A 25,207-nucleotide genomic window follows, 5' to 3' on the forward strand; every position below is an offset into this window, starting at 1 on the left:
AGGCAGCTGGACTGCAAACACTGGCTGTCAATTCATAGGTCATCATCCTGTGTCCTAGACACTGGGTTAAACATGCTTTCTGACAACATGCAAATAAATTTACAGCCACATAATTGATAATTACAGATAATTAATTAGGAATGTATTTTCACGCAGAATCAATGGAGATAAAGGTGACTATCTGCACGCAACAGCAGCTCCACTGGAAGACATAAGAAACCTTCCACATGGAGTTGCTGTTACACCCAGTCAGCACCAAATCTTTGGAATGTGTCCCCTTTGGACAGCGGAAGGAAGTGCACATATTCCCTCACAAATGTAACAGAGTCAGTGTCCCATTCTCACTATACAGGGTAGTTCTTCAAGTTTTCTAAAGATAAATAAATAAAAAGAAAATAAGAAGATGCCAAAAAAGAAGAAGAAGAAGTGGTGCCACCTGAAATGAAAGCATAGAAAACCAAGTTAGAGGGTTAAATCAGGATTCAGACAATGGCTAATGACTGCCATTAAGGACATGTGAGAGTTTCTCTGTTGGTTCATGACTTTGACCTCTTGTTTCTTTCTCATCTTTATGACATGCCATAGACTCCATTATTGGCCAACAGCACGTCCAAAGTGCTAAGACTGATCTTGATAACAGCAATTTTATGACGGCAGTCAACACGAGGGTGCTCGGCAGAATTTGTGTATGGACTGAGAGAAAAAAGGGTGTGCCGCTCAATAATTGATGTGCCTTTATGTCCCTAAGTTTTAATTTTGTAGATATCACTTCCTTTTAGTCATGAGTTACCCATCCCACATGCTCTATCATGTTCTTTCTCTCTTCTTGGTTTCTTAGTTTATATCATATTTTAGACTTTGCCTTGCTGTAAACCTTCCTCTGCTTCTTGCTACCTTTGGAAAAACAGCATAATAAAGCAATTAAAGGGGGCACACAGCACATGAGTCAGTCTGTGTTATCGGCTCTTGTTATCATCTTTTGAATCCACCATTATCTTTCTCATCCCTGCGCCGTATCCAACATTTGTGTAGGGTGAGAGAAAATCAATGGCGTGAACTCATGTAGGTGGTTCATTTTTATGACAATTCCCAGTTGCTGAACTTGATATCAGAGTAACACTCACATGTATTTGATCAAATCTACTTTGTAGAAAAGAAAACAACAGCAAAAAATTTGACATGACAGTAGTCTGCGATTGTTGTATAAACAGATTGAGTCAACCTAAGACTGCCATTTATTTGCATTTGAACTTCAGTTATCTGCAATTTGCTTCATTTAATGAACACATTTTAAATATCTTTCTAAAACGTACGCCCCTTGTGATTGATTTGTAAGATCCTGTTCTTGGAAAGTAATGTTTCAAATGTTTGAGGGCCGAGCACAAGCCTTTTACATTCTTTTCTTATCCTCTTTAAAAGCATTAGCTTGACTTAGACAATGCGGGTATATTTACATTAGAATATTAATCTAGCCTTTTACAAACAAACAGACAGATGTTAATGCAAATTCCTGCATGAATCAGCGTAATGGCAGAGAGGCGAGGCAAAGATGTGAACCTCCATGATTTTTCTCAAAAATTACACACTCCATGTTCCTCACATATGTACCCAGTACTTTATTTTCAAGAAAGAGTTACTTACATTCACAGTTCTTCCTCGTGGGTGTCCAGGTTTTTGGAGCAAGATGTATCAGGGGAAAAAATTATAATGTATGAAAACAAAAGAAACCTTTTTCTAAATATAGAGATTAAAGAATTAACAGAAGCAAAGTAAAATATGGCTATAAAAAATAAAAAATGAACTGAAAACAGCAAAGTTAGTGACAGCATCACAAGAGAGCAGGCAGGTGAGAGGGGAGCGTCGGTCAGCAGTGCTATGTCAGGCCGAGAGAGGCCAGTTTAAAAGTGATTTGAAGTTTAAGCTTAGTTAATAATTATACTCCTTGTCAATATTTAACATCTTTTTGGCCCTGCCCCTCACATCCAACATCCTGGACTCCTATGGACTTACACACAGACTATCTCAAGACCCTATTTTGTATGCTCTTAGGTACATTTATAATTTTTTCAAAGAAACACATTTCATTCAAATGGACTATGCAGATGTTGTGGGCAAAATAAGCATTCAATTCTTAAGTCCTGCAAGTTTAGTTTATTATAAATATAATGAACCACTCGGGGGTGCAGTTTTATTATAATTTACTATATAAAGAATCAGAACATTGCTTGTTGAATATCACGAAAACTACTTTAAAGTCTTATTTTTGCATCATATGGCTGTGGCATAATCATATGGCATATTCAGCCACTGAGAGTTGCTAAGGCTTGATTTATAAATCAGCAAATGTGATGTAGGTCAATGTCTTAATTACTGGTAATGGCACAGCATGAGGTAATGCTGCATGATTAGAATAGATAAAATAGACTATGGACTCTAAACATTGATCAAAGAATGAAAAACAAGAAGGCTTTATAACAGGATAATAAAATGCTCATGAGAGAGGGTTAATTATTGCCATTGTTAGGCTAAAGAGCACAGAAGTGCACACTATGTGAAGGAATTTTGATTGTCAAACACAAGAATGGTGCGTCAATTAATGTACCACGACAAAATACTCCATCTAAGCACATAATATAGTACCTCAGGCAGGTGGAAGTCTGGGTGTAAATGGTCAAAATCTCCTTGTGTTTCTTGTGATAAGAGTTTTGGGATCGGACTTCCAGTAAAAAGAAGAAAAAAAAATCCAGACACACAATTTAACATTGTACTCAAACTGTTGGAAAATGCTTAAAGAATTATAGTACGCCTGTACGATAAATACATTTCAGGATATGTAATGTAATGGTTGTGTTTCTGGGGTTAATTTCAGCTATTTCCCTCACTTTAAAGGAGGAAATGAAATCTTTCCAGTGGTTACGACCTTGTTATAGCGTACAGGGTCAACTCACAAACATGCAATGTTTTATGGCTTTCAAAATTTACCAGAACCATACAGGAAATGTTGAGGCTGTTGTCCTGCATATAAAGCCACACTTCTGGTTCTTTAATCGCAAGTCAACAGTCAGTTATACTGGCTCTCCACACTGCAAAGTCTCAGAGTTCAGTTCATGTTGTCATACTTCTTCACTCTCTCTATATTTTATGCCCTTCAGCTCCTTCAAAATGTTTCCATGGTAAAGTATCCATCACGTTGAAGGTGTCACTTATTAGATACACTAAATACCATAAAAATCGTACATTTGGAAACCACATTTCATCCCTTGAACACCACTGTCTATAATCAGATTTATAAATACATTTTACCCTAACAAGAAGCTTGGACAGAATTTGTTTTTTAATTTGATGTGATTCCTCGGTAGTTATAACAGAACTGTACTGGCAAATGTTAAGTTTTTGAGATGTACAGCTTCACAAATCAGTCATGAGCTACTAACGTTCTCATTTACAAAGTCGACAGTTTCAGTGCTAACCAAGATGTTCCTTATCTTATCAGAGGCTAGAATAGGGTGTGTTTAAGTGTGCATAACGCATTGTGTAATACACACACCCACACAAGCACAGGTGTGTATGGTCATTCACGGTCAAGTCAAGGACCAGATCAGCACAGATTCAAGTTTCTATTCTCATCTCAGTAAAATACACATCAAATTAATTATGAAAAGGATACTATAAATAGGGCTTGGGAAAGAATTGTAACTTCATATAAAGCAGTATTGTAGAGCCTTTAACATATAACAGGCCAAAAAATTTTCTTTTAGATTTCTGTAGGAAACATTTTCTGAAGTGCACACTACTAATATGTGTGACAGTTCGGTGATACATTTTTTAATTGAGTCAGTTGATTGTCAGAAAACGATGAAGACATGTTTCTGAAAGATTCTGTGTTTATGATATGCAGTCTCTTCATTCAATTCTGTTTAATACAGTGATTAATGGGACAAATTGTTTGTTTTCACAAACTGGTTCACTTGTTCCAGTTAAGCAGAGATTTTTACACATTTAAAATGTAATTTGAATATCACATTTCATGTTCAAATTCACTTCATGGGCCAAAATAATGATCTGCACCTATTAATAATATACAGTATATCCATATTATACAGTCTCTCAGGTTTAAGTTTCTTCTTGGCCACTGATGATAAAAGTTTTACTCATGACATGACAAACTGTGTATAAAATTATAAAAATGTCCATTAGAAATCACTTTACATCACTTTTTTTTTTTTTTACTAGTTTTCTTTTCTTTTTTCCCATCTACTCCAGTAACAGGTGCTTCGTCTTTCTGTGCGGCCCTCTTTTTTGCCTTCTCCTTCACCGTTTCCATGGTATCCCAAACCTCATCCTCCTCTTCCTCTGCTTTCACCTCTTCTACGTCTCCACTAAAATCAGCATTTGAGGACTATAAGAGAAAAGCACATAAATAGTCAAGCGTTTAAGTCATTAGGATGCAGTATAAAGTCTTCAGCGAGAAAGCAACTTCCATTGTTGTTACTGTTGATAGGCAGTTACATAAAGCAAATCATCAAAAAGGATGCTCCCTCTGACACTGAACTGCTGCTTACCTCCAGTTCTCTGCTAGACAGCAGAACACAATTGAGTCGTGACTTCAGATATACCTGCACAGAGAAAATATGTGCATTTATACAAACACGACAGTGAGTGGGAGGCACTTCTGATTATATGGTACATGCAATTAGATGGAAAAAAAGAGGAGAGGGGCTATGCAGAAATCTGCAGAGAGAATAAAAATGATGAAGCGCAGGGAGAATAGAGAAAGAAACACGATTTCTTGTGCATCCATACCTTGTGCTGTAAGGAATGGTCTTTCAGGCTGTGTACTCTCAGAAAACGATCTAAACCACAAGAGGCCACCAATGGGAGGGAAGGATGGCACTGCAACCCACGCACTGCCCCCGCCAGACCCTTAAGACACCCACACACAAGCCCTGCAGGCAGAGAGAGAAGAAAATGGGGTCAGACAAAACAAAACTCTCAGGAGTTCAATAATATTACAGCGCATATATAGAGAACAGCTGGCCAAATACATCCTTTATACTTGGAACACACACAGATCCAGGACAAAAAACCCTAAGCAATGGAGCTTCAGTTCAAAACAACTGGTTTCATGCAGATCCAAGCCTGCCTAAGAGAACAAAATAAACGGAGCATCCACCTACTGCTTACCTTTCCGGAGGTCAAGGATGGCGAGCTCCCCATGAGTGTTGCCCACGACCACTGTGCCCTGGTTGGCAGGAACAGAGAGTGCTGTGAGCGGGTACTCTCCAAACCGAGCCTCCAACACTGGCCTTCTCTGAGGCGTCGAGGGGTCATACACACGCACCTGACGGAGGAGGAGCAGAACAGAGAGGGCAAGATATTTTGAGTCATGTTTGATCACAGATGTTTACCTTAAAACACAAAGGAAGACATGAATAAATACAATAGCAAAGGGTTAGGGACAAGCTGAAAAAGATGATCAGCTCACAATATATTTCAGAATCTTTCGTAACTATTAAATCTAAGCCAGAACACCCAGAATTCAGTTGGTGAGCATAAAGAGACTTTCAAGAAAATGTAAAAAAATTAAATAAAATCTTACTGACAACAAACTTTTGAATGATAGTGTACATAAACTCAGGTATTCACTGTAAACAAAAAAAATCAGATATATGATATTTATAAATTAAATCATTTGATTCCAGATGGAATAAATGTGTCCAGTGTAGATAAAGTGTAGGAAACAACAGTAGACAAGCGCACATAGATAAAGCCAGAGTAAAGACAAACCTGATGGTGTCCAGTGCATGTGACTATTTTATCTGAATCTGGGATAAAGCCAATGTCTCTCACCCACACGGGCACTCGCATATCCAACCAGTCATGAGCTACCTGATGGATCAAAGAAAAAAAAGGAAGAGCTTGAAACACAAAGCTAATAAACTAGTGGGGTTGAAAAGGTTTGAGTTTTTTTTTCTTATGCCTTACATTTTTGGCTGTGAATATTGGCTTATCTGGTCTCTCCAGATCCCAGACTTTCAGCGGGTTCTCTTTACCCCCTGTAGCCACACAATGCCGCTTTGATTGGTTCTGTTGCATTCTGCATATTCCATTTCCAACATTTACCTCAGCCTAAGAACAGAGACAGATGAGGTTGTTTGAGATTTACTGTAAGTCCACATTTATCTTAAGAGACAAAAAAAATTATCATAAAGATGAAGAGATCATCATACATTATTCAATCCTAATCTACAATTCAAATAGTAGAAGCAGCGCTACTACTATGCTACTAGCTATATAAGGAACAACAAGTAAAATAGTCAGTGTTGGGTCACTTTATGTGTTTTTAGTTGAAGAGACAGCACAATAAAACATCTCCTCCCATTTCTTTTAAACAGTCAGACCCCTCATCTGACCAACAATGAGTAAATAAAAATGAACAAATATACATGCAAAAATATATGGAGGCGATACATACAAAATATATACAAAAACCGCTTTTGACTGGTTCATTTCTGAAGATCATCATAATTAAAATGCAGTGATAAATGACAATTAAAATTTTATATAATTTTGCTTTTATGTGATATTGAGCTGTTTGTGGGTTTATATTATGGGGACAAAAACCCTTTTAATGTACTGTACTGAAAGGCAACCTAATGTCTACTCTATCTACTTTATCACAGTAACATGCAAACAAATCAAGTGATGAATATAACTGTCTATATATACACACTACTAACGTAGTATTTATTTATTTTTTGCTTTTTGATCCTGAAATTCACCCTGAATCTGCAGGGATTCATTTCTAGATGCAGAGAGATTAATGTTAGTTTTCATTTTTTCAGCATTTTTAACATTTTATGTTTAGTAAACAGTCCTGTAGTGTGACAGATACATTTTTAAAGTACAAACATTTCAAGTAGCATTTCTTTTATTAACATAAGACCATACAAGTGCATGTATAACAATTATAAAAGAAATTGGAATAAAAAAAATCTTAAAATCAAATATAGCACACCACACTGACTTACGGTTTCTGTACTTCCTTCCTTCCACACCTTCAGCAGTCCTGACTCCACACATGTAATCACAGAACTGGAAAAGAAGGAAAGAAAGTACTTCATTCCTACAGTACATCAAAACATCCAGTAATTCATCAGCATAACATGATATTGGCAACCACCTGTCAGTGACAGCCAGTCCTGTGAACCTGCCCTGTGAAGGATCTCCACACTCTCTGGTCGCTGTGAAGATTCCCTTATCTGTGCTGAAAGTTTTCACAGTGCCGTTCACACTGCCCACTAACACCTGCAAAGACATACACACATAGACAGCGTCTGTCAGCCACTAAATCATGGTGATGAAGTCTGCTAGTCCAGTTCTCTCTCTTTCTCACCTCTGATTCGTGAGGGTCTCCCCATGCCATCACACAAACCTCCTGATCCCGACTCATGCAGCTCATCTCACAAAAGTTAAACGCCTGCTTTTTGGTTAAACTTACCCCTTGAGATGAAATATGGATAATAACAAATCATTAGTTCAGTGGCCCTCAAGAAAATTAAATGGCAGATATGTGGTGCCAACTCACGTGTACCATACATGGCTAGCTATCCAGTCATAAAAAGTACAATATGTCGACAAATAGACGGAAATCCATTTACCTTTTAATATTCCAGTCTCGGATCCAAGCCATATTGAGCATATTTGGCTATTTGCAGCCATTTGAAAGAAAACGAGTGATTTTGGAGTTACTGACTTAATAAAAACAGATCTCCACGTTACTGTCGCACACAACTACGTCCGGCTGTAACGCGCAACCTAAGGACTTTTGGTTCCGTCCCCCACTAAGACTGGGTTTACTGACGCTAAACATCAGTGCGAGTTTCAGCATGTTGTCATGCGATTACATTTACTACAGTTGGATGAAAGTATTATAAACTATCTCGATATGTAGTGTTTATCCTACAATTTTCACTTTTTTCACTTAAACACAAAATATATTAGATATGAGCAAAGAAAGGGACTTTCTAGGCACTAGGCAGAATGTTAGGGATGTCTTCCATGGAAGAAAGTAAGCCAGACAGGTTTTATAACAACATGAAGGTGAGTAGCTTCTTTTTTTTATTAATTAATTAATTAATTAATTAATTATTGTTTTATTTTTTGTGAAGTCTCCCTTTTATTTCAGTTAATTCTGCTATAAAGACATGGCTGCTAATTTACAGATAGGTGTGACTATATATTAAAATAATTAAAATAAAATCGTTATGAATAATTAAATTCCATCATCCCAATAACTGAATATTCTTTTTTATAAGTTTTGAACACCTTTTATTATCAGTTAATTTACGTGACATTTCTACTTTGTAATTTTTTTTAACTAATAGCAATTTCTACCCAATAAATTCCCCCCCCCCCCCCTATCTTTCCATCCCCCCCATTTATATGACTTCTCTAAATCTAGAAATAATGCTTTTAAAAGTCATCCGAAATCATGTGAACCCTGGTTCTTAAATAAAAATGTCAGTCGTTAAGGGAACAAATTAAAAGAAGAATGATTTCAGCTTATATCTTGATTATCTTATTTTAAACCTTGTTTTGTTTTATTTTAATAATTGTTAGTCATCTCCTTGGAAGTGTGCTGGGGCCCCCTGGTTAAAAACCACAGCTATAAGGAATTAGCAACACTAGCTGCACCAAATGGAACTGCAAAAATAATGATTGTTTTCAAAAAGTTTCCGCAGACACTCCTTTATTTATTTTGTAACAGATTGAATATTAATTTTTAAACAAATCTAAAACACATATCAGCACTTAAGTAACTAAATCAGTTGCGGCTGCCCTAAAATAGCATTTCATGAAGGACAGTAAAGAGAGGAGGCTTTCAGAGTATGAAAGAATCCAGCAGATGGTACTCTTGGACTCCATTAGAAGAGCACCCACATAGCATACTGGAAAAATCTGTCAAAGGTGTTGTATGTGCTTTAGGATATTTGTCAGTTTTTCTGAAAAACAGAGAATGCTGCCTATATTGCTGCAGTAATGTAAGCAATAAAAGCAAATTAGAAGCCTTAATGTTGGAATGATCCAGTCTCTTCTCCCTGGGGAGCATGTCAATCAAGTTTCAATATTTCCCACGCTTTAAAGAACACTATAAACAAAGATGGAGACATTGTGGGGATGATTTGAAAACATAGCTAATGAGAGAAGAAAAGAAGTTCCCCAGGGAGTATTCATTGAAAATGGACTTGACACTATATCTAAATGAGGTGGCTGCAGGAAACCCAGACATATTCAAAGGTGTGATATTATACAGTATGAACCTTTTTTATAAGCAGGTTTTCTACAGTTATGGAAAAACTGGAAATATTAAGTAGAAGAAGAAGAATTAGGTTAGTTTCTTGTAATTACGCATACTTTACTGTTATTATTATTGTAAGTACATGTAATATGTAACAAGAACACTGTAAAATAGTGTTAGCTAATATAGCCTATTATAATAATTATTATAATTAATAATATTATGAATAAATATACTAATTATAAAAATTATATAATGGAACTTATAATGGAATTTATTTTTTTTTAATTGACTAAAATACTATATTTTTGTCTTACTGGAGATATTTGTACACTAATACATTTTTATCTTTTTAATCTATTATTTTTTTTTATTATTATTTATCATAAAATCATGGAATTTCACAGAATTTTTAGAACCCTGCATGTGAAAAAAATGAAAAAACAGATTGTGAATGAAAAAAACAACTCTGTTCTACTCATGATCTTTGAAGACATGACTGCAGATTTGACTAAAAAGAAAAAGATGGAATCAAACCTTACTTCATCCTCCTGCAGTGACAGAGACGCACTTTCATCAAGAAGGTAACTATTGTATGAGAGAGAGACAGTAAGAAAATAAAAGAGGGAGGGAGAGAGAGAGAGAGAGAGAGAGTGAGAGACAAACAAAGGAAGCCAAAGAAGAAAAGCTTCCTCTGCCCCCTCATATCTCTCCAGGGAATGAGAGAGTAGGGCAGAAAATAGAGGGACGGAGGAAGGGAAGACTGTTGACTGTAGTTGAGCACTGAGATCAGAGGTAATATAACATCACATTTTAATTCTAATCAAAGAGATGTGGATGAGAGAGAAGGGCTTTTCTGTTGGTTCTGCTTTTGAGATCAAATACCAGCAGGGAATGCTTGAATTCGTAAAAAACTGAGAATGGCAGAGAAGGAATGAGAGCGAGAGAAAGCGGAGGATAAATGGGTAAGGCAAATGGAGGGGGGAAAAGAGAAGAACGCTAAGTTAATTAAGTGTCAGACTTCAGAAAGCTGCGCGGGATCAAAAGCATGAGATAAAACAGAAAAATATGGCCAGCACATTCATGCATGTTTTGCTTCTTTCTGCTGTTTCATACCTGGTCGCAGAGCACCCAGCAGCCAATGAGAGGCTGTGATGGGACCAACACTGACACCCAGAGCAAAGCAGACCAGAGATTTCTGACATGGTGTCGACCCAGATTGATGAGAGGAAACTGAGGGGAGAGAGGACAGACATAGACAGACTTGCACCGCTGCTTCAGAAAACACAGGTAAATGCTCTTGTTCTTTCATTCTGTCATGTATCACAGCTAACTTATTTAACCATTCTTCACGGTCATTTTGAACGTCTTTGTTTATTCATGTTTTCACTGTTTAGAAGAATTGAACACCATTACAGTTTTGTTATGGATTCATGCACAGCTGCAAATGCAAAAATTGGCACATTTTACTTCTTTTTTTTTTTTTGCATTAGCCAAATCCACCAGTACAAATTTTAAATAAATGCAATAGTGTCTTGGAAATGCACATGTCTGCAAAGCCTTGTATAGATTTCTCTGGATAATAATTTATAATAAAAAAATTTTTTGGCTACAAATCCGTACTAAGCAAGCTACTCAAACAAAGATTTTTTTTGTAAAAATAATGTTTTGTTTACACTTACAGTCTCAATGACTCATTTTGAAGTCACAAATTCCATCTAAAGGAGTGATTTTAAATTTTTATTAAGATTACATTGTCATTAATGTGTTCATGTTATTATCCATAATACCAAATTATCAGCACTTAAAACTGATCAATTATTTTTCATTCTAAGAGAGGATATGGATCAAGACCTGTCGATTAGATCTACAAATGTGTCCAGTTATTGTTTAAAATGACAACACTATGGCAGTTAAAATGTGTCTAATTGTAATTACTGTTCAACAATCATTCATCGAGTTAGGGCCAAACACATTCATCCATTACTTTAGACACTCTTAAAAATAAAGTTTCTTCATTGGCATCAATGGTTTCATGCAGAACCTTTAACATCTATGAACTTTTCCATTGCATAAAGGCTTTTTATATTACAGATTATTAAAATATTCTTCACACTTTAAAAAAAATGGTTCTTTTAAGAACTGTTCACTGAAAGGTTCGTTGGGGAACCAAAAATGGTTCTGCTATGGCATCACTGCAAAAACTCCCATTTGGAAGCTTTATTTTTAAGAGTGTAACTCGAATCAATGTCTGTTTTTCAGAATGTATACCGAGGACATTCATCCTCTGACGTGCCCACAAGATATTTTTTAAGGTGTTCTGCTGTAAATAAGGTGTGTGGACCCAGTGTGCAGCACTAATCTTAGAGCCGGGGGAGGGGAGCGATTCTCCACATACATACAAACCCCCTTCTGCCAATCAGAGAGAAAGACAGAGAGGGAGAAGGAGAGCAAGTGAAGGAACAGGGGAGACGGCAGAGAGACTGAAAAGAGGAAACAGCTCTAACAGTTATCTTGGGTGGACAGAGAGGAAGAATTACACACAAATACACACTGTCCAGCCACACGTTACAAGACGCTTCAGCCAGCGGAGGCGGATAACCAGCCAGACGCCTCATATCTGCAGCTCCAGACCAAGAAGATTCCTCTCTAATTCTATCCCGACTTCATCCTAAGCTGGACCGCAAGCTTTAAGAGGAGAGACAGAAGAAGAGGGAAGTGCTTTGTAACTTCCTTGAAGGTGGTGAGAGTGTAAAGAGAGACAGAGAGAGAGAGCAGGGGAAAACTCCCCCTCGCCCTCTCTCGACCCAGATCACCGTCAGGCTGGCTGGCACAGCCATGGCCTTCACCTTTGCGGCCTTTTGCTACATGTTAACACTCGTGTTGTGCGCTGCCCTCATCTTCTTCGTCATCTGGCAGGTACGTCTGTAGTTTTAGACCTTATTTGTACGAGTTCCTGTTACCTGTAACACTGTCACACTTCCATTTCAATTGGCATCGGAATCCATGTCATTGCCAAGTGTTTGACTTTGTGAGTGTGAATGTGTGTATGCGTGTGTGTGTTCGTGCCAGTTTTTGAGCACAGAGACTGGTGTGTCCAAGCTGTCTCCACTGCCCTTAACAAGAGGCCTTATCCTTGAGGTGAATACAAATCGCGGCAGTTATTAATAGAGCAGACATTCTGAGTCATGGAGGATTGATGATTTACAGAACAAGTAGATGGATACAGAAGAAAAAACGGAGGAAAGAGGCGGGAGCCTACCTGTGTGTATGTGCACAGTCTGCACACAAATGCACACATACATACAGTCAATAATGTAAATGTGAATCTCACAAAACCTTAAGAATGATTGCACCTGGAAAAAAAATTAAGAAATGATATTTTACTTTGAAAATGAAGGATATTTTTAGGACCATTATTTGAGATATTAAGCACATTACTTTTAAATCACATATTTAGTTTAATTTAGCAATTAAGCACATTAATTCTCCATACTGTATACATATATATAATCATTTATATATAATATATATGAAAAATATGTGCTTTAAAAATTTATTTATACGTCATTGTACATCATGGTAGTATTTGTTGTACTGCCTTTAACTTTGGAAGTTTTAATTTGACAAAAAGTTCTATTACAGTAATTGAGTAAAAAAAAACTATTTCAATAATGACAATATAATGAGAATCACAATTTAAAAAAAAACAAAAACTAACGTCTAGATGCTTTACGGCAAGGAAAATTCTAGGGGAAAATGTCATGAAAATTATGTTACAATAATATTAATATATATAATTCAACAATAATGTATATTTCAAAAATATTATCCATCCATCTACAGGTGCATCTCAATAAATTAGAATGTTGTGGAAAATTTCATTTATGTCAGTAATTCAACTCAAATTGTGAAACTCGTGTATTAAATAAATTCAATGCACACAGACTGAAGTAGTTTAAGTCTTTGGTTCTTTTAATTGTGATGATTTTGGCTCACATTTAACAAAAACCCACCAATTCACTATCTCAACAAATTAGAATACTTCATAACACCAATAAAAAAAAACATTTTTAGTGAATTGTTGGCCTTCTGGAAAGTATGTTAATTTACTGTACATGTACTCAATACTTGGTAGGGGCTCCTTTTGCTTTAATTACTGCCTCAATTCGGCGTGGCATGGAGGTGATCAGTTTGTGGCACTGCTGAGGTGGTATGGAAGCCCAGGTTTCTTTGACAGTGGCCTTCAGCTCATCTACATTTTTTGGTCTCTTGTTTCTCATTTTCCTCTTGACAATACCCCATAGATTCTCTATAGGGTTCAGGTCTGGTGAGTTTGCTGGCCAGTCAAGCACACCAACACCATGGTCATTTAACCAACTTTTGGTGATTTTGGCAGTGTGGGCAGGTGCCAAATCCTGCTGGAAAATGAAATCAGCATCTTCAAAAAGCTGGTCAGCAGAAGGAAGCATGAAGTGCTCCAAAATTTCTTGGTAAACGGGTGCAGTGACGTTGGTTTTCAAAAAACACAATGGACCAACACCAGCAGATGACATTGCACCCCAAATCATCACAGACTGTGGAAACTTAACACTGGACTTCAAGCAACTTGGGCTATGAGCTTCTCCACCCTTCCTCCAGACTCTAGGACCTTGGTTTCCAAATGAAATACAAAACTTGCTCTCATCTGAAAAGAGGACTTTGGACCACTGGGCAACAGTCCAGTTCTTCTTCTCCTTAGCCCAGGTAAGACGCCTCTGACGTTGTCTGTGGTTCAGGAGTGGCTTAACAAGAGGAATACGACAACTGTAGCCAAATTCCTTGACACGTCTGTGTGTGGTGGCTCTTGATGCCTTGACCCCAGCCTCAGTCCATTCCTTGTGAAGTTCACTCAAATTCTTGAATCGATTTTGCTTGACAATCCTCATAAGGCTGCGGTTCTCTCAGTTGGTTCTCTCAGTGTATCTTTTTCTTCCATACTTTTTCCTTCCACTCAACTTTCTGTTAACATGCTTGGATACAGCACTCTGTGAACAGCCAGCTTCTTTGGCAATGAATGTTTGTGGCTTACCCTCCTTGTGAAGGGTGTCAATGATTGTCTTCTGGACAACTGTCAGATCAGCAGTCTTCCCCATGATTGTGTAGCCTAGTGAACCAAACTGAGAGACCATTTTGAAGGCTCAGGAAACCTTTGCAGGTGTTTTGAGTTGATTAGCTGATTGGCATGTCACCATATTCTAATTTATTGAGATAGTGAATTGGTGGGTTTTTGTTAAATGTGAGCCAAAATCATCACAATTAAAAGAACCAAAGACTTAAACTACTTCAGTCTGTGTGCACTGAATTTATTTAATACACTAGTTTCACAATTTGAGTTGAATTTCTGAAATAAATTAACTTTTCCACGACATTCTAATTTATTGAGATGCACCTGTACTTTCCAAACTGCTTATCCTCTGGTTGTGGGTTCAAAAATATTAATTCATTTTAATTAAAAAAATATATAATTTCTTATTTTTCTTCTTTTCATTTTGAGGTATAATATGACTTAGATATCTTTTAGTGAGATTCACCAATGCACACAAACACAGAGAGAGAGACCGCTGAAGAGGAAGAGGTCAACAGCTCATTTGAACTCTACTGGTTGTTCTGTGCCAGCCCACTGTCTGTAGAATCACAAATGAAATTTGCACAGTCGCCGCCAGAGACTTCAACATCATCTGTATTCTTCATATTAGAGGCGGCATTCTCGCAAAAGGCAACAGTAGACAAACACAATGGCCCTGAACTGTTAAAATCTGTCTGAAACACTAAAACACTAGCCCTGAATGCCAAACCAGAAGTCAGGGATATTTTCAGATCGGCATTAGACTGCAGACCTTACTTGTAAGACATTCAAAAGGCCATTAAGAAACAGACTTGAAATGACTGAGTATTGACTAATGAAATGACAGGAGTGGGAGAGATTCTAAACATGAGTCATTTGGTTTGAGTGTGTGTGTAAATGTATGTGAGAGATGGAGAGAGTATGGAGACAGAGAGTGGGGGAGGCTGAGAGTCTGCGTATGAGAGCATGCGGCGAGAAACCATGTTATTGAGAATGCTTATCAAACCGTAATTTGGTTCTGACACCCCATCTCCCTTTCCTCTCCTTCTCCCCCTATCTTTGTATGGCTCTCAGCCAATAAGAATGTGAACTCACTTCTATAGCAACCATGATGCCTGCTTAGGGGCTCATTCGATCACCATGGCAACTGCGTCTGTTTACAGAGAACGAAGTGAGGGGATGGCAGGAGATATGGATCTATATGGGGAAAAGGAAGGAGGGGAGAACATAGCTTGAAGCTGTAGGAATGGCTAGTTATTGTGAAAAGTTAAAGATAAAAAGGGCCACAAATGGTACAATCATCCTACATCGTCTCTAACCTCCAAAATCTCCAGTGGTTTTGTTTAAATGCTCATGTAACACGAATTATGTTTGTCTCTTCTCAAGATTATTGCTTTTGATGAGCTGCGCACAGACTTCAAAAATCCCATCGATCAGAGCAACCCCACCAGAGCGGTAAGGCTTTTCTTAGATCACGATTCCTTTCACACAGCACAAACTACTCGGCATCACTCTCCCAACTGTGAACAGCAGGTTTCAGAGACACTGAGATGGCATACATGCACATACAGTGGGTACGGAAAGTATTCAGACCCCCTTAAATTTTTCACTCTTTGTTATATTGCAACCATTTGCTAAAATCATTTAAGTTAATTTTTTTTTCCTCATTAATGTACACACAGCACCCCATATTGACAGAAAAACACAGAATTGTTGACATTTTTGCAGATTTATTAAAAAAGAAAAACTGAAATATCACATGGTCCTAAGTATTCAGACCCTTTGCTCAGTATTTAGTAGAAGCACCCTTTTGATCTAATACAGCCATGAGTCTTTTTGGGAAAGATGCAACAAGTTTTTCACACCTGGATTTGGGGATCCTCTGCCATTCCTCCTTGCAGATCCTCTCCAGTTCTGTCAGGTTGGATGGTAAACGTTGGTGGACAGCCATTTTTAGGTCTCTCCAGAGATGCTCAATTGGGTTTAAGTCAGGGCTCTGGCTGGGCCATTCAAGAACAATCACAGAGTTGTTGTGAAGCCACTCCTTCGTTATTTTAGCTGTGTGCTTATGGTCATTGTCTTGTTGGAAGGTAAACCTTCGGCCCAGTCTGAGGTCCTGAGCACTCTGGAGAAGGTTTTCGTCCAGGATATCCCTGTACTTGGCTGCATTCATCTTTCCCTCGATTGCAACCAGTCGTTCTGTCCCTGCAGCTGAAAAACACCCCCACAGCATGATGCTGCCACCACCATGCTTCACTGTTGGGACTGTATTGGACAGGTGATGAGCAGTGCCTGGTTTTCTTCACACATACCGCTTAGAATTAAGGCCAAAAAGTTCTCATCAGACCAGAGAATCTTATTTCTTACCATCTTGGAGTCCTCCATGCGGGCTTTCATGTGTCTTGCACTGAGGAGAGGCTTCCGTCGGGCCACTCTGCCATAAAGCCCCGACTGGTGGAGGGCTGCAGTGGTGGTTGACTTTCTACAACTTTCTCCCATCTCCCGACTGCATCTCTGGAGTTCAGCCACAGTGATCTTTGGGTTCTTCTTTACCTCTCTCACCAAGGCTCTTCTCCCCCGATAGCTCAGTTTGGCCGTACGGCCAGCTCTAGGAAGGGTTCTGGTTGTCCCAAACGTCTTCCATTTAAGGAATGGAGGCCACTGTGCTCTTGGGAACCTTAAGTGCAGCAGAATTTTTTTTTGTAACCTTGGCCAGATCTGTGCCTTGCCACAATTCTGTCTCTGAGCTCACAATTCTGTCTCTGAGCTCTATTTAACTCAGGTGCTGTCCATTTTTTCTGATCATCCTTGAGATGGTTCTATACCTTCATTTGAGTCCAGCTGTGTTTTATTATACTGATTGGACTTGATTAGGAAAGCTATACACCTGTCTATATAAGACCTTACAGCTCACAGTGCGTGTCAGAGCAAATGAGAATCATGAGGTCAAAGGAACTGCCTGAAGAGCTCAGAGTTGTGGCAAGGCACAGATCTGGCCAAGGTTATTTTCATATTGACAGAAAAACACAGAATTGTTGACATTTTTGCAGATTTTATTAAAAAAGAAAAACTGAAATATCAGATGGTCCTAAGTATTCAGACCCTTTGGTCAGTATTTAGTAGAAGCACCCTTTTGATCTAATATAGCCATGAGTCTTTTTGGGAAAGATGCAACACGTTTTTCACACCTGGATTTGGGGATCCTCTGCCATTTCTCCTTGCAGATCCTCTCCAGTTCTGTCAGGTTGGATGTAAACGTTGGTGGACAGCCATTTTTAGGTCTCTCCAGAGATGCTCAATTTGGTTTAAGTCAGGGCTCTGGCTGGGCCATTCAAGAACAGTCACAGAGTTGTTGTGAAGCCACTCCTTCGTTATTTTAGCTGTGTGCTTAGGGTCATTGTCTTGTTGGAAGGTAAACCTTTGGCCCAGTCTGAGGTCCTGAGCACTCTGGAGAAGGTTTTCGTCCAGGATATCCCTGTGCTTGGCCGCATTCATCTTTCCCTCGATTGTAACCAGTCGTCCTGTCCCTGCAGCTGAAAAACCCCCCCACAGCATGATGCTGCCACCACCATGCTTCACTGTTGGGACTGTATTGGACAGGTGATGAGCAGTGCCTGGTTTTCTCCACACATACCGCTTAGAATTAAGGCCAAAAAGTTCTATCTTGGCCTCATCCGACCAGAGAATCTTATTTCTCACCATCTTGGAGTCCTTCAGGTGTTTTTTCATGTGTCTTGCACTGAGGAGAGGCTTTTGTCGGGCCACTCTGCCATAAAGCCCCGACTGGTGGAGGGCTGCAGTGGTGGTTGACTTTCTACAACTTTCTCCCATCTCCCGACTGCATCTCTGGAGCTCAGCCACAGTGATCTTTGGGTTCTTCTTTACCTCTCTCACCAAGGCTCTTCTCCCCCGATAGCTCAGTTTGGCCGGACGGCCAGCTCTAGGAAGGGTTCTGGTCATCCCAAACGTCTTCCGTTTAAGGAATGGAGGCCACTGTGCTCTTGGGAACCTTAAGTGCAGCAGAAATTTTTTTTTTACCTTGGCCAGATCTGTGCCTTGCCACAGTTCTGTCTCTGAGCTCTTCAGGCAGTTGCTTTGACCTCATGATTCTCATTTGCTCTGACATGCACTGTGAGCTGTAAGGTCTTATATAGACAGGTGTGTGGCTTTCCTAATCAAGTCCAATCAGTATAATCAAACACAGCTGGACTCAAATGAAGGTGTAGAACCATCTCAAGGATGATCAGAAGAAATGGACAGCCCCTGAGTTAAATATATGAGTGTCACAGCAAAGGGTCTGAATACTTAGGACCATGTGATATTTCACTTTTTCTTTTTTAATAAATCTGCAAAAATGTCAACAATTCTGTGTTTTTCTGTCAATATGGGGTGCTGTGTGTACATTAATGAGGAAAAAAAATTAACTTAAATGATTTTAGCAAATGGCTGCAATATAACAAAGAGTGAAAAATTTAAGGGGGTCTGAATACTTTCCGTACCCACTGTATGTGAACACACACGCAGAAACATGCATCCATGCCGCACGCTTACAAAACAGTCAGAACGTGCTGTTAAAAATTTGATTGCGTTCTTCTGTTTTTCCTCAGAGGGAAAGAATATTGAATATCGAAAGAATCTGCAACCTCCTCCGAAGGGTGAGTGAAATTCTTGCAGATCAAGTCGAGTGCAAGCATATATAAAGTGGGGAGGACATGCAAGAGAACCCCTTAAAACAGCTAGTAGAGATGCACTGATTGTACAATTGTGATACAATTGCTGATACCCTTATTTGGCAAAAAAATTATAAAATAAAATAAAACAATAAAAATTTAAATAAATTTTTTTTAAATGCTGCAGGTACATTTATGCATCACAACATTATAATACACACTACACAGTATAAAAAATGGATATTCAAATAAATTATAAAATGTCTAATATCAGCTGATAATTAATAAAGCACTGATGTACACTATCATTCAAACGCTTGGGGTCAGTGGAAATATTTTTCTTTTTTTTTAAAGAAATTAGTACTGTTATTCGGCAAGCATGCATTCATTTGATCAGCTTTCTAGAATCCTGGAAAAATGTATCACGGTTTCCACAAAAATAATGTTTCTTGAGCAGCAAATCAGCATGTTAGAATGATTTCTGAAGGATCATGTGACACAGAAAAACAAGATAGAAGCCTTGATGAGAGTAAGAGACTTCTTTAAAGGGGTCATATGATGCGATTTCAATTTTTCCTTTCTCTTTGGAGTGTTACAAGCTCTTGGGGCATAAAGAAGATCTGTAAAGTTGCAAAGACTAAAGTCTCAAATCCAAAGAGATATTCTTTATAAAAGTTAAGAGTCAACCACGCCTACCTAAAACGGCTCGTTCTAACACGCCCCCACATGTCTACGTCACGATGTGGGAAGATTTGCATAACGCCGCCCAAATGTTCACGCAAAGAATGAAGGCATAACTTTTATTCTCACTGTAGTATTGTTGTTGCCGCGGCCGCTATGTTGTGAAGACGCTGTGTGTTTTGTTGTGAAAGCGAAACTACTTTGTTTGGTCTTCCAAAAGAGGATGATATTCACTTCGTCATGCCTGAGGAAATACATCAACTTCACGTTGTGGATCACCAGATCGGCTTTCACCGTGGACGAAGCAGAGTCCAGCCCGGGGTCGTCACATGTGGTTGCCGCAAGCCCGCTGGACGCTCCTTTGTCGAATCCGCTGGCCGCGCCTTTCACAAGCCTGCCAGCTGCCGCTCACTCTAGCCCGCCTTGTGTCGCTGTGTGTTTCATTGTGAAAGCGAAACTACTTTGTTTGGTCTTCCAAAAGAGGACACGACTAGAAATCAGTGGTTAAGTTGTATTTACAACACTGTTCCAGAACAGTTCAACCCAAATATTCAGATGTGTGCAGCACATTTTATGGAGGACTGTTTCCTGATCTTGGGAGAGTAGACTACAATGCCGGCTGTTCTGACTCACAGACTGTAAGTAAGTTTTTACTGGATGCAACAAATGTCTCGTTTGTAATGGGTTTTAATGTTTTTTTCTCGTCGCTCTGGCCGGGACACGGCATCACAGTATGGTAAGGGGCGTAACATTTCCGTCACATGCTTGAGGTATTCGCCCAATCACAATGCTCTGGAAAGCTGGCCAATCAGAGCACACCTGGCTTTTCAGACCAATGAGCTTTGTAAAAATCGACACGTTTCAGAAAGGCCAGGCATAGAGGAGAAACAATAATGTACAGTATGTGGAAAATAATGTGTTTTTTTAACCTTAAACTGCATAAACACATTTCATTACACCAAATACACAAAATAATGTTCTTTTTAGCAACATCATATGACCCCTTTAAAAAAACATCTTGGTGACCCCAAACTTAGTGTGTCATGCATCCATACTTTAATAGCTAGAAATGTCATGACAATGCAGTTTTAAATATCTTCCCATAAACCCCAGAATATCGGTAACCAGACCCCTGAAACATTCTGTATCTCCCAAAGAACCACAAAATTATCTACTTCCTGTCTTCCTGAAAGTGCTATCATTCTACCTCTTTTCATTTCTCGCCCCCCTTTGCTTTTATTGCTCTGTACGTGGAGGCAGACTCATGTATTTCATTTTTCACACACACTTTAAGAGTCAGAATTGAATGGGCAAAAGATACTTATGACGAATATCTGAATTCATGCTTACAAACATGATGAGTACTTGAAACTATCCCTATCCCCCAGCTGGTGGTTCCAGAGTATTCCATCCACGGGCTGTTCTGTCTGATGTTCATGTGTGCAGGAGAGTGGGTAACTCTGGGCCTTAACATCCCCCTGCTCCTCTATCACCTCTGGAGGTGATCAAACTTTCCCTCACATCTACTTTATTGAAATTTCAAAATGGGTCTCTATAGCAATTCCCCCTCTCTCTTTTTTTCTCCCTCAGGTTTTTCCACCGTCCTGCAGATGGGTCTGAGGTTATGTATGATCCAGTGAGTGTGATGAATGCAGACATTCTGAATTACTGCCAAAAGGAGTCCTGGTGCAAGCTAGGCTTCTACCTTCTGTCCTTTTTCTACTATCTGTACAGGTAAACCCTCCTCATTCATGTATCATCTGCCCATTTAGACATGATCTTATGTTTGGATTTTATTGATGGCATTACTATCACCTACTTCATCATCTGAGAGGAACAATGGGCTTCTCGAACTTCTACAAAAGAAACGTAAAATAAGAAATAAAAGAAACAAAAAGAATTCAGCGGCACATAATAAGAAATGTTTCTTGAGCACAAAATCAGCATATTAGAATGATTTCTGAAGGATCAAGTGACACTGAACACTGACTTTTTCTCAGAATATCTTTCTTAATTTGAAGTAGATGGTGAAAGTTTTTTAGTATATCTCTCTTAATTAATTTCTCTCTCTCTGTCTCTTTTGCAGTATGGTGTATGCTTTGGTCAGCTTCTAAGTGATCAAATGAAGGACAGACGATTACGAAAGAAAGGAGAAAAACGACAGAATAAAGACCGAACTATGTCGCGCTCTCCTCTCCCTCATCCACAAACCTTGTTCAGCTCCTCCTCAGATCTCCTGGGTGGGGATGGATGATGGACAGATGTAGAAAAAGCTCAAGACAAGGAGGCATTTAAAGCCATCGATGTAAAGCTGCCTCAGTCACTGCCATTAAAAAAAACAAGTGGAGAGGTGGACCAAAAGAAAATGAGTGCAATAGACAGAGAGAAATATGGTGAACAAAAGGCTCAGGCAGTGTAGATGTTTTGTAACACCATTTCATTTCTCAAGGGCTGCTGAAAATTTCTGCTGCTCATTGCAACGAATAGTTCTTAAGTGTCTATGTAGAGACACATAACGTGCTACTGAGGCCATTACAGAATGTTACCTTGAATTTTACATCAATAGACCGTGGACTTTGTTGCAACGTCTTTTTCTTCGGATAACTTATGTCAAAGTATTTAATAACTGCTAAGTATTTGCTCTTTCAGTATTTGTGGTAGATAAATGTACCCTGTATGTAGAGGTACAATATAATAATTGATTAAATTATGAATATATGGCTCAGTTGTTGCAGTTCGGTCAGGGTAGTTCTATTAGTGTCCTTAAACAACCGCACAAGAAGTATATTTTTACGTCAAATTTGATGGTGACGTTTACAAAGACATTTCAAAGCAAATCAACCAATGAGATAAGTATCACAAACCGGAGAAACTGTTTGAGCAGCATCACACCTGCATACTGACACCCCATGTTCCGGGTTCATCCATCATGGTGGCTGCGGTGAGGATGAGCGGTCAAGCAGAGCGGCAGACTCTTAATTGAGACGGGCATGCATGACGGGCCGTACTGGAGAGAAGAGAGATCTGACCCCAACCTCTGCCGGAGTTCAAATACTCGATAGACTGTGACAAATCATAAAAGCACTTTTGGAATGCCAACAGATGAACTGTAGCAAACAACAGAGGAAGACTAATTTGCGTTGAGTGGGCTGACGTGCGAGAGACAGCCGAACACAGCAGGCCGTAATGCAGATGATGGTGTCGGAAACTTTCGCCGATGATGCTTTGGACAACAGACTGATGATGTTGTCATGACAACGATGGCGGTCTCACATCAAGTATGATACACAAAACTTTTCAGGCAATCTTCTGTGTTGTCAAGGCTATATACAACATTTAATGCCACTCTGTTCTGTGTATCATAGGGCCTCTCAATTTGCCTCACCTGGAGTTACTGTGTTGTGCTGTGTCCATCATTCTGCTAAACAAGTAGATTAATGATTATTTATCTAAGCTGTGTGTAGTTCTAGCTTTGTAGATGAATAGAGTGGCCGAGCATATCTCTCCTGAGCTGCTGGTGCACTAGCTAGAACGGCTTTGTATTACACTTAAAATTTCAGCGCAACAAGCGAGCAATTTAATAACAACACATCTGAGTGCTTTTTTAGCAACACAGCCTATCTGGTTTGAACTCCTGGGTCTTCTTTCCATCTTGGCTTTGACTTGATGTACCCTAAAAAATGTGAATATATAGGCCTACCCTGGACAATCACTATTAGCACAGGAATGTGGGCCGAGAGACAACCGACTGGGTCTTCATTATAGACGTCATCACTGAATGTCTTTTTGTGATTAATATTAGTTCACATGCAGTATCTACATTTAAGAATACCTGCATGATTATGTCTTTTATACATGATTCATTAATGTACGCTACAGCACCTTTGGTAACTTTGTGGTCTGTATTCAGTTGAATACAACCAAGTATCTTAAATACTCGAAAAGCAATTACACATGTTCTAATAAAATAATGTTGCCAAAAAAAGTTTGTTTGTTGATTTGCATTTAAATATATGTAAGGGTCTGTAGGCTTTTTTTAACCTTTTATTCAGCAAGGATGCAATAAATTAATCAAAAGTGACATAAGACTTTTATAGTTTTAAGTTTTACAAAAATAATTATAATAATTTCAAGAAATGCTGCTATTTTGATGCTGTTCTATTCATCAAATAATACCGAAAAATGTAAGACAATTTTTTACAAAAATATTAGGCAGCACAACTATTTTCAACATTGATAATATTAAGAAATGTTTTTTTTAGCAGCAAATTAGCGTATTAGACAAATTTCTGAAGGATCATGTGACACTGAAGACTGGAGTAATGATGCTGAAAATTTAGCTTTGCCATAAAAGGAATACATTTTTTAAATATATAACAGTTGTTTTAATTTGTTATAATATTTCACAGTATTACTGTCAAATAAATGCAGTCTTGGTGAGCATACGAAACATTTTGTAATTCAGTAAATCTTACCAACCCCAAACTTTTGAGTGCTAGTATAACTTGATCAACTACAACATGTTGCAATCTTTACAAATGTTGAAACGAGAAAGGGTAGTTTTATTAAAAATAAGCTGGTCTGCAAAAGGTGGTAATTGAATTCCACCAAAAAAGAAATAAGTAAATTGAAAAGGAATGAAACTGTGATAAGAAGAAAAAAGATCGAGGCAAATGATGAAGGCCAAGAGAAAGTTTATAAAGAATTTGAGCACATTCTTGCAAGTCTCAAGCAAAAGTAAATGTGAAAGACTGATAATGAAAAGGAGAGACAGAGAAAGTGTGAGTGCACTGGAGTCAATAAGAGGCTAACACAGTTTGGTTGCCATGGAGACACAAAAAGAATGAAATGCATTTTATGTTAGGTTGTCGCTCTCTCTCTCTCTCTCTCTCTCTCTCTCGCTTACTGAAAATCAAAACCAAAAAGCCTGTCCAAAATAGGTTTTCTGTGCATGGCCGCACAGCTGAAACATTTGCCAAAGCTTTGAAAAGCAATTTGGTATGAAATGGAGCAGGGAAATAGAACAGAGTACAGATAAATAAATTACATCAAAATTGTAGCAAAAAAAAAATCTGTTTTTTTAAACATAAATTTTATCAAAGAGCAGTAGAGTGTAGTTAATGTGCAACGCATTCAGAAACATGCACGTAATCACACACACTCCATTGCCAAAGTCTGTTTCTCTGTCTGCTCTTTCTCTCACTCTCTATTCACCTCTTGAGAGATGTTGCTATGGAAACTGGTTACAATTGATAAGTTTGAAACATGAGTGAGCCACAGACATGCTGCTGGTACATATAGACACACACACACACACAGAGAGAGAGACTGAGACAGCTACACTTGTATAGAAATGGTTCTCTTTTTGAAGAGCTGCTTTTCAAATCACCAAGGTTTTCCATCTGAAGGAAATGAAATGTTGTAGGATCAGCAATTTAATTCTTTATA

The 25,207-nt window shown here is 38.5% G+C and overlaps 2 protein-coding genes across 3 annotated transcripts; one reads left to right on the top strand and one right to left on the bottom strand.

Moving 5' to 3' along the window:
* Nucleotides 1-4,204: 4,204 nt before the first annotated feature.
* wdr74 (WD repeat domain 74) lies at nucleotides 4,205-7,855 on the bottom strand. The gene is made up of 10 exons (XM_016237839.1): nucleotides 7,662-7,855; nucleotides 7,397-7,503; nucleotides 7,184-7,308; nucleotides 7,032-7,095; nucleotides 5,986-6,129; nucleotides 5,788-5,889; nucleotides 5,185-5,341; nucleotides 4,804-4,946; nucleotides 4,563-4,616; nucleotides 4,205-4,399 (listed from the first exon to the last, which is right to left on the bottom strand). The coding sequence occupies exons 1-10, from the start codon at nucleotides 7,720-7,722 to the stop codon at nucleotides 4,211-4,213; spliced, it is 1,146 nt and encodes a 381-aa protein (XP_016093325.1). The 5' UTR covers nucleotides 7,723-7,855; the 3' UTR covers nucleotides 4,205-4,210.
* Nucleotides 7,856-10,021: 2,166 nt separating this feature from the next.
* cnih2 (cornichon family AMPA receptor auxiliary protein 2) lies at nucleotides 10,022-23,710 on the top strand. Of its 2 annotated transcripts, none has more exons than XM_016237852.1 (8): nucleotides 10,022-10,096; nucleotides 10,428-10,591; nucleotides 11,564-12,220; nucleotides 15,795-15,863; nucleotides 19,016-19,063; nucleotides 21,148-21,260; nucleotides 21,350-21,493; nucleotides 21,846-23,710. In XM_016237852.1, the coding sequence occupies exons 3-8, from the start codon at nucleotides 12,140-12,142 to the stop codon at nucleotides 21,871-21,873; spliced, it is 483 nt and encodes a 160-aa protein (XP_016093338.1). In that variant the 5' UTR covers nucleotides 10,022-10,096; nucleotides 10,428-10,591; nucleotides 11,564-12,139; the 3' UTR covers nucleotides 21,874-23,710. The 2 variants fall into 2 exon arrangements, with proteins under 2 accessions (XP_016093338.1, XP_016093339.1); XM_016237853.1 differs by lacking the exon at nucleotides 10,022-10,096 and adding an exon at nucleotides 10,160-10,266.
* The last annotated feature ends 1,497 nt before the right edge of the window (nucleotides 23,711-25,207 follow it).

The sequence above is a fragment of the Sinocyclocheilus grahami genome, unplaced genomic scaffold (assembly GCF_001515645.1).
Source record: "Sinocyclocheilus grahami isolate Dianchi unplaced genomic scaffold, SAMN03320097.WGS_v1.1 scaffold526.1, whole genome shotgun sequence".
In the NCBI taxonomy this organism is placed as follows: Eukaryota; Metazoa; Chordata; class Actinopteri; order Cypriniformes; family Cyprinidae; genus Sinocyclocheilus; species Sinocyclocheilus grahami.